Source organism: Gymnoscopelus microlampas (genome assembly GCF_963454915.1).
Source record: "Gymnoscopelus microlampas genome assembly, chromosome: 3".
Classification (NCBI taxonomy): domain Eukaryota; kingdom Metazoa; phylum Chordata; class Actinopteri; order Myctophiformes; family Myctophidae; genus Gymnoscopelus; species Gymnoscopelus microlampas.
Genome location: NC_139940.1, coordinates 15,204,662 through 15,220,105, shown reverse-complemented (window position 1 = coordinate 15,220,105; position 15,444 = coordinate 15,204,662). Strand labels below are relative to the sequence as shown.

At 46.3% G+C, this 15,444-nt stretch overlaps 1 protein-coding gene across 7 annotated transcripts in view; it reads right to left on the bottom strand.

The window, feature by feature from the left end:
• Window positions 1–1,286: 1,286 nt before the first annotated feature.
• LOC311041523 (ataxin-1-like) overlaps window positions 1,287–15,444 on the bottom strand; it is a 36,907-nt gene continuing 22,749 nt past the window's right edge. For 6 of the 7 annotated variants that reach the window (XM_084051929.1, XM_084051930.1, XM_084051931.1 and 3 more), the window contains 4 exons: window positions 13,976–14,128; window positions 12,916–13,072; window positions 10,489–12,409; window positions 1,287–8,877 (listed from right to left, as the gene is read on the bottom strand). In XM_084051929.1, coding sequence (XP_083908055.1) covers window positions 8,248–8,877; window positions 10,489–12,384 — 2,526 coding nt within the window. In that variant the 5' untranslated portion in view covers window positions 12,385–12,409; window positions 12,916–13,072; window positions 13,976–14,128 and the 3' untranslated portion in view covers window positions 1,287–8,247. The remainder of the gene's footprint in view (window positions 8,878–10,488; window positions 12,410–12,915; window positions 13,073–13,975; window positions 14,129–15,444) is intronic. The other variant, XR_014600424.1, reaches the window with a different exon arrangement.

Below are 15,444 nucleotides of genomic sequence, written 5' to 3'. Positions count from 1 at the left end.
TAGATCTTCTATTTTTGAATAGCCAAAGACATCTAAAAATGACACACATGCATTCCCGGTCTTAATGGCTTAACTAACAACAAACTAAATATATCACGTACCACGTACCAGAGCCTTTCCTCTCCCCCATTCCTGGCAGAGTAGTTTCGGACAAGCGTATTGAGTGGCCCTGTCTTGCCCTGTAGGACTGACCGTGGGTAGCTACTGGGACGTAAGTTGGGGCTTGATCAACCCTGGCTGGGTCACCTGGGCGAGGGTGTATGTTGCGAGACCCGAAACATCCTATGACCCCAGCCTACAACACTGATGATACGTCCCAGGTGCATCCATGTGATGTTTTTTCGTTATAGTTATTCTATTTATAGTGGCTCATAGGAATTTATAGACTACGTGACAACCAGGAATAGATTGGTGACCACCGGAAAGACGGGTGACAGCCGGAATGTAGACGGCATCCGGGAGCAGTTTGGGTTGGCGGCCCAGTCTGTGTCTTCCGTGAGGAAGAAGCCCAACAAATCCACGGTGAGGCCTGTAGGAGGGCCATTCAAGCAAGCCGCAAAGGGAGCCTGCAGTACCACCACAGGCCAAGACACCATCACACCAGAATGAAATGTTTGGGGCGGGGGAGTCTGGTGCAACGCTCAGGTCCTGGACCTGGTAAGACGGAGGAGGAGCCCGGCCAGGAGGCCACCCACAGAGCCTAGCCCCTCCACGTACCAGAGCCTTTCCTCTCCCCCATTCCTGGCAGAGTAGTTTCGGACAAGCGTATTGAGTGGCCCTGTCTTGCCCTGTAGGACTGACCGTGGGTAGCTACTGGGACGTAAGTTGGGGCTTGATCAACCCTGGCTGGGTCACCTGGGCGAGGGTGTATGTTGCGAGACCCGAAACATCCTATGACCCCAGCCTACAACACTGATGATACGTCCCAGGTGCATCCATGTGATGTTTTTTCGTTATATCAAGATATGCAGTTCATTTTTTTTATTTTTGTTTTTGTTCCTTGTTTAGATGCTTGAATATGGAGACAGCACTATGGAAACAAGCGTCTATAGGCTTGTTTCTGTGTGTGATTAATCTATTTGACTTTAGACACACAGCAAGCACAATAGCTCACTGTGTTTAGATGCTCTCTAGTCTCTACATGTCCAAATGTCCATGACAGCTTCTGTAACCGATATGGTATGACATGATTTGTCCCAATTCTCAAGAATGGGTGATACATATTGTAATATTTTCTTTCAACACAATGCACACAAATACAAACTGCAGACGACATAATGGTTTATGATCTTTATTCCTTTGATTTAAATTTGATCAAATGTAAAATCAAACATTTGAGTAAAAGGATTGAACCATTTCAAACTAGCAAACCTTTACACCATCAAAATAAGGGAACATTATTGATACTTACATAATGTGTACAGGACATATCTTTAATTTGAAATTGACCCAACAAACAGACAGACCCAAGTTACAAAAACATATTTAGTCTTTTACTCCCATATCATTTCCTGGTTGTTTGAGCTGGTGCAAATGAAGGTGTGAAAACGTAGGCTAAGAGAAACCGTATATTCTATCAAAATAAAGGTAGATGAATTGTTTGAAATAAAATAACAATGCCATGCAAGTGGGGTTTTGTATCACAGTCTCCTGCAGTTCAATTACATCTGTCAGACACAAGGTCCTACCAACCCCCCACATGGAAGACTTTGTCAATGTACAACTCTTTTGTACTCCCTTCTGTACTTTTAATATACAATTGTTGTCAGACATGCTGTAAATTACTCCAGCGTACTTTACTACCCACCATGTACCTGCAAATATACTCCTTCAACCCCTCATACACCAACATGTACCAACCAACCTACACAGGTCAAAGTGCTATTCCACCAGACCATCACAAGGTGGAGCTCACTGACAATAATTCAACACTGGAGGTTAGGAGGACTGTAAATAAATTATGTCTTTGGGGATCCAATGTTAAGCTTATTTATAGATGAGAGCAAGGAAATCCAATGACGCACCTTTCTGATGGTTTGTACAAGTGCCTATAAGGCGTCTGTGATAGTGTGTGCTTTCAAAGGAGAGGTCTATCTGATGAGCATAGTTGAAGGGAAATACAAAAACACAGGCAAAGGTTATTGAGGGAAAACAACAGCTGGCTAACATTGATAGATGTGATGACACAGTTGTAGTTTATAACAGTACAGTCTGTTAGAGACCACATATTAAGGGGAGAACAATGTCGGCAGTGTTTAAACTAAGCAGTCAACAGATAATATATGCCTAGGCATACAATAAACCTCTTTGATTAAAAAAGGCCAGTCTTCAAATGAACATTGCAACAGTTGTTATGGTAAACTGCAATTATTTTTTAATTTACAACATCAGTCTTGGGAACATCAATTATAAACAGTTGAATTCAAACATATCGATGTTGTTCCCAAAACAGAATCATGTACATCAGTGGTTCTCAAAGTGGGGTCCAGGGACCCCCATGGTGTCCTTGAGGGGGTTCCAGGTGGGTCCCCAGCTAAATTATAAAATCATTAGGAACCAAATGTACCCTCACAGGTCTGTAACTCTGAGTGTACAAAATGCAACCAAATGGACCCTTACGGGTGCATTTGTACACTCTCGTCAGAGTTAAATGAACACTGAGGATTTTACAGAGTAGAATGGGGTCCCAGAGATAAGAATCATATCAAGCTGAGGGTCCTTGAGATTAAAAAAAGTTTGAGAACTACTGATGTATGTTAGCTCAGTGGTTCTCTACTCCAGCCATGACGACAACAGAGTACTGCTGGTTCTCATTCTAGGGGTCTAATTTAGACCCGGGACATCAGTTAGATGCAATTAACTGTCAATTTATTTATTTATTTATTTACTGACAATTAACAAACAATGAGGGGTTCTTGCAATTCACTTGCAATACACAAAGAATGAACTGTGACCTCATTTAACCACCCTATTTTGGCCTGGTTCCCCGGGACAGTAGTTGAGAACCAATCAACTAGCTAGTAGAATAGAAACCTTGCAGTATTTTGTGTTGAGAGAACCACTGCATTAGTTCATTAATGTGATTTGACAAAGTGACAACAGGAGCATCTTAGATTGGTGAGCTTAATGGAATGACTTGAGAAGAGGTGCCGTGGTGCATTTGTTGGCTACACACTGGTAGTACTGTAGCTATACATTGTATCTGTCTGTACACATTAGCATACAATTCACTGCACATGAACAACTTTAGCCAGAGCTCTCTCTCTCTCTCTCTCTCTCTCTCTCTCTCTCTCTCTCTCTCTCTCTCTCTCTCTCTCTCTCTCTCTCTCTCTCTCTCACACACATGTACGCATGCACACACGCAGGCATACACACGCGCGCACACACACACACACACACACACACACACACACACACACACACACACACACACACACTATTTCTTTGTCTCTTTTACTCCAGATTGACTCTACCAGTAATCAATAAAATTCATTTTTAAAATTGAGAGAGCATGCTCCCAGTATGTGAGAACTCATACACTGTCCATGTAATAGAACCAGCATATGACACTTTGCTTTCCAATAATGATACAATTGCAGGATAAACACGTGATGAGGAACAGTCTGTTGATTTTCCTGTCATACTATCTACTGAAGATGAGGACTGAGGCTACATCAATAAGCAGACACACGCACACACGCGCGCACGTGCACGCGCGCACACACACACACGCACACCTTCCCACTGCTGGGGGTTTCATCAAAGTGCTGCTGTTTAGAATTAAAACACACGCACGCACACGCGCACGCGCACGCACACGCACACGCACACACACACACACACACACACACACACACACACACACACACACACACACACACAGACACACACACACACACACACACACACACACACACACACACACACACACACACACAACTTTGACTGACACAGACACTTGTCTCTCTTACACACAATCTGATATATCCACAATGTTCCTGAGTGTGAACTTTAAAACGTCTATTTTGGCTAATGCTCTAACAAAACACTCTAACACAGACACCGTATTCCACTGACAAAATGACAGAACAGGGCAGCGCATTCTGCCGCGTAATCTCGAGGTCCCCGGTCCAAGTCCGCCCGGAGACCTGTGTTGCCACACCCCTCCCCAACAACAAGTACTCTGAGTCAGTATACACATGGACTAGTGGAGAGGCATACGCCTCACTCATACTCAGGTGTGCGACGGTGTCCCACGCCAGAAATAATTTTCGTACAGGCTGGGGTGGCAACTGCCAGTGAGGAATGTTGAACAGGAGGATTAGGACAGAAGCACTACGGCCTCTCGGTGGGGGCTCCTCATTTGCAGGTGAGCATTACAGCAGACTGGCAACACAGTGTGGGGAGACTTGTATTGGCATAACGACTAAATTGAGGAGAAAAAAAAGGGGTAAAAATAATTGGCTATTCAAAAGCATATTTTCAAAAGCCGATCAACAAGTGACCCATTGTGAGCTTGTAGATCTGCTATTTATGGCGCGGGACACTGTAGTAGGACAGTCAAATAAGCCAATACCATCACTGAGAGAATAGGCTTTGAATGGTTCAACCAAACTGTCATGTACTAGTTTTACATTGTAGGTATTTAGTTGACGCTTTTATATAATGTTACAATGAGTGAACAAGCAGGGTGTTCAACTACCTTGCTTCAGGGAACTAGACTTACTACAATGCCACTGGGGATCGAACCTTGGACCTGAACACTGTCCTGACCCAACCCGATCGCCAGAGGAAACGTTCTCATTGAACGTTTTTCAACGTTTCTCAAAATCTGTGCATAGACTACTGGAAAACCACAAATTCCGTGCATAGCCGCCTCGCATCTCCCCCATTGTGACTAAACCATTTCGGAGCCGCGCAGTCTCAAGGGAATTGTCGCCGTGTGAAGGACCACCGAGCGAGCTAAAGCGAGCGAGTTGCCGTCCTGAACATTGCGACATTCCCTTGAGCCTACTCAGCGGCGTTTGAGTTACGTACCGATAGGCACAGAATCGTAAATTTTGTTGTGGGGACTGCTCTACTTCCTGGTTTTTCCGGGTTGCGACTGGTTACGCCCACCGTGGGACTCCCCGTACATATGCACGGAATTTGGGAGTTTCTAGGCGACTATGCACGGAATGACGTGCACAAATCCGTGCAATGTATACTAATTCTCTGGCGATCAGGCTGCCTGACCACTAAGCCAGGCTGTCACAGGATCAGTTCAAAATAACATGAAATGAAGGTGTGCTTGTACAGTATTTTACTGAGCATGGCATAACTTTACAGCAGTGGTTCTCAAACATTTTCATGTCAAGGACCCCCAAATTGATGTATTAGGCAAAAAAAAAATCTAGATTCTTCAAAATGTTTCATAGATAGCAGATGTACAAGCTCACAATGCGTCACGATGCGACTCTTTGTTGAGCTTGTACAGTAACATCTGCAATGCTTGAATAACTGAAGTATCAAATCGGGTTGACGTGGTTATTGTGATGCTATATTAACACATTTTTCTAGGGACACCCTGCTGGAACCCCTTCAAGGACCCCTGGGGGTCCCCGGGCCCCACTTTGAGAACCACTGCTTAACAGTATGCCCTGAAGTTAATATATCCATGCTGTAACATATTTCTGGTAGAGTTTGGAAAACACAGGTGTGATGATTGTTTTCCATGTTAATACAGATGTTCTACATAGCTGCCAGGGCCAATGAGCCTTGGGCTGAATTCCTTTTCTGCACAATGTTTAATAAACCCAGAATATATATAATATAATATAATTTCTAAAGAAGATAGGGCGAACTGTATCAAAACAATTCTTCAAATCTCTGTACAATTTCAGCATGTGACCTAACTATTCCAACAGCGTCCGTATCAAATTCTCACTACGTACTCTTTATTAACAAAATGACACGTGCATACGTTTGTAAGTCGGAATTGGGGGCAAATATAATAGTTTGGGTTAAGTAGATTGAGGCTTTTCTCCCCTGAGGCATCTGTTGGCTGTTGTGCTGTGGATGACGCGCCGAAAATAGTCGATCTACAAGCTCACACGTTGTGAGCTTGCAGAACAGCCGTTTTCGGCATTGTACGACAAAGTAGAAATTGGTCTTAATAAACACAGACAGCTACCCACATGCACGCACACTCACACATGCAGGTTTGTCTGAACTTGAGAGGACCTTCAGGCTGATTTCAACGGAATACTTTGACTACCCCGTAACTCTCACCACTGCACACCAGACCTTAACATTGTACCTTAACCTGAACTTAATTCCTAATTCTTAGACCTAAGAACCGACACTAAAATAGACACTTCCAAAAGTGAGGACCTGCAAATGCAGGCTTTTCATCCATTGTCTACCAAGGTGATGACAACTGACTAGTCCTCGTAACAATAGGTGCACAAGCATGCTGCGCACGCTCACGTTCACTCACACACACACACACACACACACGCACACACGCACACGCGCACACTAGTGGTACAGGACCATTTGCTCTATATTGATGAAGAAATACAACAAACAAAACATACCCTAACGTATGTAAATTAGCAAACAGTCCACCCCCTGGTGGACTAATCAGGTAATGCGTGTATCAAATAGGCACAGAACTAAAATCATCACATCCTGGGTTTGAATGAGGAACCGTGCCCTGTGTTGCATGTCATTCGCTCAGTGTGCCATCCCCTCTCTCTTTCTCACTTCTCTCTAATTTACTGTGAAAATAAAGCACCCATGCTTTATTGAAAAAAATATCAGAACGATAAGAATTGTGCAGGACAGCAGACATCATCACTTTGTTCAGCCACCATGTCCCAGGCAATAGCAAAGAATATAGAGCTACATAATGTGTATGAATGGCACGGTACAAGACGAGGTTCATTACTGTTGATGTTTTCTTCTCGACCACTCCAACCTTGTGCTAGCAGCTCAGACAGCACTGCCTGTTGAGGATATAACGTGTTTAACCACTTTCAACCTGGTGTGGGCATGTCATTTTTTTCTGGAAAATAGCGAAGATAGCAAAAAAAAGCTTACATGTGAGCTTGTAGATCGGCTATTTTTGCCATTCATCGCATGACAAACTATATAGGGTCTTAAGTGACTAAAGCAACATGTAGCCTTGCCAATCTAGGACTGAAGCCACATCAGCAGATGACCGGAAAGTGCGATGACCACCTGCCCGGTTCGATTCCAGCCGGAGACCTGTGTTGCCTGTCATCCTGATCACTGCCCCTCAAATAAAGCAAACAGCTGACCCAAATATATGTGATAGATTCCTCTCGTCTCTCCTAACACTCTCTCGCCCTCACAAAACAGAGAAAAAGGAAGTCAGACGGCTGCGAACACGGACAGCCAGAAAAACTGGATGAGAGATACGAGTCAAACACGATAAACCTAATACCTATGTGCTGTGTGTCTGTGTGGTGTGTCTGTGCTTGTTCACGGTTGACTGATAAGTGGTTTGGTCAATCATTTTGAATCCCACTTCAAACCCTATACTTAGTTGACTGGTATCCCCCAGAGGTCAACTAGGCCATAGGCTATACCTCTATACCAGTGATTCTCAAAGGGGGTCCAGGGACCCTCAGTGTTACCTCAGGGAACCCTCATGGTTCCTTGTGGGGTTCCAAATGGACCCTTACAGGTCTGTAACTCTGAGAGCACGGTTGAGTGGCACCCAGAGTTATGGGGGAGTTTGAGAACAACTGCTCTAAATATCCTGGCCAAAAATAGCCTCATCTACAGGCATGTAGATGGGCTATTTTCACCAAATGTTCGCCCCCAAAAAGGGGACGCTAGGGTTAAAGTGGTTAATCCACAACACAAAAAAGGGAGAACCAGCTTATAATTGGTGTCACGCAAAAGGAGTAAGTCAAAAATATCTTTTTTGGGGGGGTGGGGGGGGGAGGGTGTGTGGTTGACATTCACACTCAGCATTCACACGGCATTCTTATTTGCTTTTCTGCATTTTTGATTGCACAAATCTCGGCTGTGATACCACATACTATAAAGGTGCTCCACTGTACTGCACTGTCGACATCAGGTCTATATAGGAGGGGGGGGGGGGGGGTCAACTATATTACAGTAGTCTGGATAGGGAGAAAATGGATATGGGCTAAACAGAGATACAAAACAAACCATCAGCCATTTTCTGTTGCTCCTCCATTGTCTTTTGTCAACAGTCTACACGAGCACCTTTTAGATTCCAATACTGGACCTGCCCTCGATGCAGATCTTAACCTCCTGCGGGATGAAGGAGGGTTTGGGCAGGGCCGGCGGAGGCTCCTCCTCCGCCCTCTCAGTCTGGTCTCGCTCCGGGGCCGACCAGCGTCTCTTGCGGCCGCTCGGCGGCCTGTCCGCGTCTGCGGACTGCCGAGTGTCGGAGGGAGGGGGCCTGTCCGGTTTGGGCGCCTCGGGTCCTTGCCTCCTCTGCACCGCTCCGTAGACCACGTCCCCGGGCCCCGAGGTTAGAACCGGCCCCGACGCCGGATGTAGTCCGAGTCTGTCCGAACCCGCCTTCATCAGCAGACCATTGTTGCCGCCTGCAGCGTGTGGACTGCTACTGTTCCTGACGGCGGGTTCCGTGGCGGTATGAGAGGAGTAAAAGGGTTGGTGGCCGCCGGCCTTGAGGCCGACCTCCAGAGGCTGCCCGCCGGTGGTCACAGAGCCGTTCCTTATGCCCCTCAGCGTCAGCGACACGCACACGTCTCCCACGCACAGCTTGGCACAGGACAACTCAAACAGCTGGGTGGTCCTGTCGGGGCAGCACGACGACCAGCCCTGCCCGAACACAAAGAAAGGATACTCCAACAGCACCTCCACACACACCTGCACAGGAACACAAGACCACAAGCACTGAATGGTTTTATCAGCAGGGAGTCAGGGACATTACCAGTCTGTACATTAAGAACATGCCCAGAGCTTACGTAACATGAACCCAGTGGTTCTCAAACATCAATTTCAAGGACCCCCATAACTCTGAGAGTGTACACAAATTACATTCATTTTTAAATGGGTTGCATCGGCTTCAGTATTTTTGGGTCTTAAGTAGTTACAAATGGTGAGCTTAGACATTTTCAAACCAGTATTTCAGTTCAACCCTGCTTGGCATCATGAGATGATTTTTTTCCTCCCCAGGTTGGAACGAGAAACATTCTAAGTGTGAGAATAACAGGGTTGAACAGTGTTTTCTGCAAAACCACTGGTGCTCAAATACCAACAATTTGTTGAATTTGAATAAAGGGAGAGGTTTTCTCTCCTTAATTGCAGGCTACTGGCTCTGTACGACACTGCGATACCTAATTTGGAAGGCCGTGCAAACAAAAACCCTCTCTCTCTCTCTCCACCCACAAATTGCAGCCATCAATAATTGGTCAAGGAGCACTACTAAAGCCGGCTAATAAGCTGGTAAGCCGTTGGTACTGTGTAAATGCAACCTTTTTGTCATTCACATGCAAGAAATTGCACTAGAATGTGCAAACTGGCTTGCTCTTTCATTTGTATAATATATCAAAAACGGCAGGCCTCAAATACTTTCTTTCTTTTCTGTCTTTCTGTCTTTCTTTCTAGCCTATTCTGTACTTTCTCATATTGATACACTGACAATCATAAGCAACTCTCTTAGCTATGGTATAAATCATTTTATATGGATGTAGCAGTGTGTCATCTAGTTATCAGTATTGGCTAATAAAAGTAAAAAATTGGTATTGACCAAAAAAGTGCCTAGAGGAACTACTATAATTACTTTAGGAATTACCATATTTTTCTGCTAATTTCAACTGCCATGGGCAGGTTTCAAAACTATAAAGCAAAGCACTAACTTCTAACTTGGAGGAGTGTTATAGAACATAAGAGCTGCAAGACATAGACATTTCTTCATAATCAAATTGTAGGAATGCTGTGTGCTCAGCAACACGTTGCTTCCAAACCTGTTGAAGCCTGCGGTGAAACTCAATGTTCGCATGGTTGGATTACTGAAGAAATACAGGCCTCCTTTTGTGCAATGAGCCTATTTGGATTCGTGATTCAATATTTTGTTATCACAGAGGCTAAACATTAGGAATGCAACGATTTATCGTAAATCGATCAAACTGGTGACAATTTGAATCGATTTAAAATAAATACAAAAATCGTATTGGGAACCTAGTATCATGATTCAAATCGTATCGTGAGTTGAGTGAATCGTTACATGCCTACTAAATATCCATCTGATATTTAGCCAAAACATGGTATCGGCCAAAACATTAATCTATGATGCAGTTTTTACTGAAAACTGCTAGGCTCTCAATGGGGCTTTGTTTATTGCTTAGTGTAAAACCAAAACTAAAAGCAAAAGGCTGCAGATGATATCATATCCTGTCTTCTACACTTCATACTATCCCATGTTGATGCAATGGCACTGCCAGACAGCTCTTTAAGAAGTGACGTAGAGCCTCTTACCTGAGCTTTGAGCTCGCCTACAGCAAACTGTATGACCACAGCGTTGGGGGTCTGCCCGCTGTCGATCCTCTCCACGGTGCTGGAGTCGATCTTCAGCTCGCTGCTGATCTCAGCGCTCTGGATGAAGTCCTCCGTCTTCAGGTCCTCCACGCGCTTCAACTCCCCGTCCGCCAGCTGAATGATGGAGCCGCGCATGAAGAACGGAGGGAGGGCCACGGGGGAGGAGGTAGAATTGGAGGAGGCGGTGGAGGAGGAGAGAGAGGGCGAGGGCTGAACGGAGCCGGGGACGGGGGCCGCGGCGTGGGACGGATGCCGCGTCAGAGGGTCGGCGGGCGGGGCGAGCGGCGGGGCTTGAGCCTGCGTGACGGCCACGGGCTGCGGGTGGAGCTCGGAGCCCAGAACCTCACACTTGGACAGGGCCGTGGCCAGGTAGGCGTGGGGCATGGCGGTGGAGATGTGCGAGGTGGCGGGGCTGGCCGTGAGGGCGTTGACCGCGTGGCTGACCTCCACCTCCGGGCCGCCGTGGTGGGTCATGGTGGGGTTGGAGGTGGCGCTGCTGACCGGTATGAGCAGGGACTGTCCGCTGGGGATGACCAGGTGCTGGGGCAGCGTGGCGTGGTAGCTGACGGCGTGCTGGTGTCCCGTGCTGGTGATGTAGCCGATGATGGGCGGCTGGCCGGACGAGTACAGGCTGACGGGCAGCTCCTCCGGGGAGAGGCTGGTCTGGATGACGGCGTGCGGGCCAGAGGGCTTCAGCGCCTCGCCGGAGGAGAGGGAGGTGAACGACGAGCCTCTGGACACCGGCTTCCCCAGGCAGATGCCGCCCTTCTCGGTCTGCAGCAGGGAGAGCTTGCCGGGGCCCGACGGGGGGTCCAGCTCGGGCCCGCTGTTGGGCTGAGCCACCAGCACCAAGGTGGGGTTCTGGGTGGTGTACTCCGCCGGCAGCAGGATGTGCCGGGCCTCGTAGCTCTGGACCTGCTGCTGACCCGACGCCTTGCACTGTTTGACCAGCTCCACCTCCCCGTTCAGCACCGCCTTGCCGGAGCCCTCCACCTTCTTGCCCGCCAGGCCGTCGGCGTACTGCACCACCAGCTGGGAGGGAGCGAGCGTGAGGGTGTGGGGGAGGATGGCGGTGGGAGGATGGTGGTGGTGGAGCTGCAGGGGGAGGTGGGCGGTGGGGGAGCTGACGGTCAGAGGCGTGCTGCCGTCCAGGTGGATGTACTGATGGTTGGCGCTGGTGACCTGGGTGGAGGAGGTGGACAGGGAGACGGCAGCCAGGTCCGCTGGGGACAAGCCTATCTGGAACTGCTGCTGATGCTGATGCTGATGATGCTGATGATGCTGATGATACTGTTGCTCCACCTTGGAGGCAGAGGAGACGGTGTAGGTGGTGGTGTAGCCGTCCAGGTGTTGGCTGGCGACGGCAGAGGCGGAGCTGTTGGGGATGATGTGGGAGGAGATGTAGCCGGTGTACGGCCCCGAGCTGATGAACTGAACGTTGGGAGCCAACTGCGCGTACTGGATGGTCCCGGCCTGCTGCGGCAGGGCGGCCGGGTAGACCGCCGGGAGAGACGCCAGGGGCATCGCGGCGGACGAATGGACAGACGAGATGGGCTGAGCGACGACGGATGAAGAGGAGAGCGAGGAAGAGGAGGAGGAGGAAGAGTAGGGGGCCGGGACGGGACACCTGAGGATCTCGGCGTCCCTGGACCTGCAGCGCTCGCTGGCGACGCTGGCCAGCCAGGCCAGGTTCTCCGTGTGGGGGCTGTCATTGGCCACCACCACTGAGGCTGCCGGTGACGCAGCGGCCACCACCAGCGGCTTCTGCTCCAGAGCCAGGATCTCGCGCTTCTTCGGGGGCAGGCAGCCATTACTCCGTTCCTGGTTGGACTTCATGCTGCCGGTGTGAGTTATCTGTATCCTGGTAGTCACAGGTGGAAGATGTACTCAGATTCGTTTTTTGTGTAAACGTAGCGATACCGTAATACTAGAAGCATTCTGTTACAAGTTAAAGTCCTGTATTCGATGGTTTACTTGAGTAAAAGTGCAAAAGAACTGGCATCAACATCTACTTACAATTTTGTATCCCTTTTTTTTCTTCAAAATTTGTCACACTTTTTCAAAGATCGCAGATCTAGCTCACAACACATCACATTGCGACAAATTGTGAGCATGTATTTTTGAAAAAGTGTGACAAATTTAGAAGAAAAAAAGGGGGAACATTTGTGAAATTGAAATTAATGTATGTTTTATATTAACAATCTAAATCTGCAAAGTAAGTAGTAACTAAAGCCGTCAAATAATTCTAGTGGATTAAAAAGTACAATATTTGCCCTTGAGATGTAGTAGAGTAGAAGTATAAAGTATGAAAGATAATTAAATACTCAAATTTATACTTAAGTACAGTACTTGAGTAAATGCACTTACTTTCCACCACTGCTGATAGTTTGTCTCTCGTTCCTCTTAATGTGTGGGTGTCTCTCTCTCTCTCTCTCTTTCTCAGGGGGGTGGTGGTGGGGGCAGCCTCCCTGTTTGTGGCTTGGAGTACTTCTGTGTGGATACAGGTCCAATGGGCACCTAAACCCTGTGGGCACCTCAACGTTAAATTGGCATTTTTTTACAACAAAATGTAAAAACAATTAGAATAAATGTATGCTTTGGAAAATGGTCGGAAATAATGTGAAGTAAACACGATTTTAACATGCACGGTGCATCATTATCAGACCTAAATTTACCCTCACTTTTATGTTTATGCCCAAAGCGACTGGCTATGCACAGGTTTTGTATAGCAATTTGTAGCATTTGTACATATATTGGGCCTTAAAAGTAATAAAGAAATCATTATGTATCTACATTTATTTGTAAAATAAATGTAGATATAAAATCAAATCAAATATTGTCTGTCGGGTGGAAACCTCATGTCCAAAACTGTTACTTTTCAGGATTTAAATTCAAAAACAGCAAAAGTAGCAAATCTACAAGCTTTCGAGCTTGTGGATCTGCTACTTTTGATGCTTTTGTGTGACGCTGTAGTATGATCACATAGGGCATTCATTTACGAAAAAAAGAAAAAAAAGTTAAAACATGGAGAAGTTTCTTACTCGACAGCAACTATATAAAATCTAAAAGAAATAAATATTTAAGAAAACGGTGCCCAGTGTTCACATGCTGCGTTCACACAGGCAGATACAAAGATACAGTCTACCATTAATTTTCAATGGAAGCCAGCGACATCAAGATACAAAGCAACGTCCGACGTTTGTAGCTGCTACAAGATATACAAAGATACAAATGCAAGTTGAGCTGGTTTCAACTTCCAGATACAAAGATACAAAACTACAACTGTGGCTCCGATGACGCAGCGAATGTGATGACGTCAATGACCGCGTTGGGCAACACAGATACAAAGCGGCAGAGCGACAAATATGCTGTGTATCTTTAATCTGCCCGTGTGAACGCAGCAACTGGGGCCCAGTGTTCCGGTTACCTTCTGTGCTCACAGGAGGTGGATGAGCGCAGGTCTCAGGTCAGAGGAGTCGGAGGAGGAGTCGTTGCGACCCACAGAAGGAGCTCCATGGACTTCATGGGGAATCATGACTGTCTGGAGTTGTATCACTTCACCAGGGGTGTCAGCGCACATCTGCAGGGCAGAGGAGACACATAAATCACACGTCAGTGCAGGGCAAATGTTAGTTACTCTTATCATGCGGGCAGAAACCTCTTATCTCCATTTTATAACTTTTTGTGTTTTTTTCAGTAAATGAATGCCCTACTTCATCATACTACAGCATCACACAAACGCAACAAAAGTAGCAGATCCACAATCTGAAAACACGGCGCGAATACTAACGGGTTTAAGTGGATAAGGGTCGGGATAACCATTTCCTCATGTATGACTCAGCTTCTCAAATAATTGAATCACTCTTAAAATGTTTAACCACTTAAGCCCCATCTCGTACTTTCACCTATTTAATTTAAAAAGTTTAGAAAACAAGGTTAAAGAATTTGTTTTAATTCAATACAATTTTACATCTTCATGCCCAAAATAGGGATGCCAGCATGAGAGTGGTTAAATGTGTTTTTTTTTGGTAATTGAATTTGCCCCTGATATAGTAAATTAAAAGTAACTAATACTGTATTGTATGGCAGTGTATTTGCAATGTGTGGTTGTCAAAAAATCCCAAGACACCCCTGGACGGCACACCAGTGTAGCACACCATTTGGGAAACACTCTAAACCAGCAGTTCCCAACTCCAGTCCATATAGGGCCCCTGGTACTGCTGGTTTTCCATCCTACCAGAACGTTGATAGACCCTGTGCATAACTGTAGCAAAGATGCTTAATTTAGGAAGATTTAGGAAGCCCAATTTACGCTTCGCCACTGTGTTCGAAATGGTACACAAAAGATCTCCTACAGTAAGTGGGTGCTGTCTGACGTCAGATCTGAACGGGAAGAAACGGGAAGCAAAAGCCAGATGGGCTTTCTTTCATTTCTATTTTATCATAGGTTATAGTTCCTTTTTCCAGAAAGTGGCATAAACATTTCCTGTTCCGGGTCAGTTTCTCATAGCGTCATGTGATTGGCTCAGCAGCATATTTGAACCGGAAACACAAATGAAGGAGGAAGGTGTGTTTCCAGTTCAAATCTGGAAAAGGGAACTACAGTTATGAGTCTATTATTGTAATCACCTGGTTTGCTTTTCATTCCAACAGTCTAACCAGGGATTTGCTGGACTTGGTAGGATAGAAATAATTCCTTTTAACAGGTCGTTCATGAAAGTCCTTGCGGTCTTGTTTCCAATGAAAAACCAGCAAAACTAGAGGTTCTGTGGACCGAGGTTGGAAACCATTGCTCTCTATTGTCTCCGTTTCCTTAATAGGCCTAATACTGTCAGTGTCTCAATGACAGAAAGAAATACTACAAAGAGAAATCTGCGATTCAAAACACAAGATAAA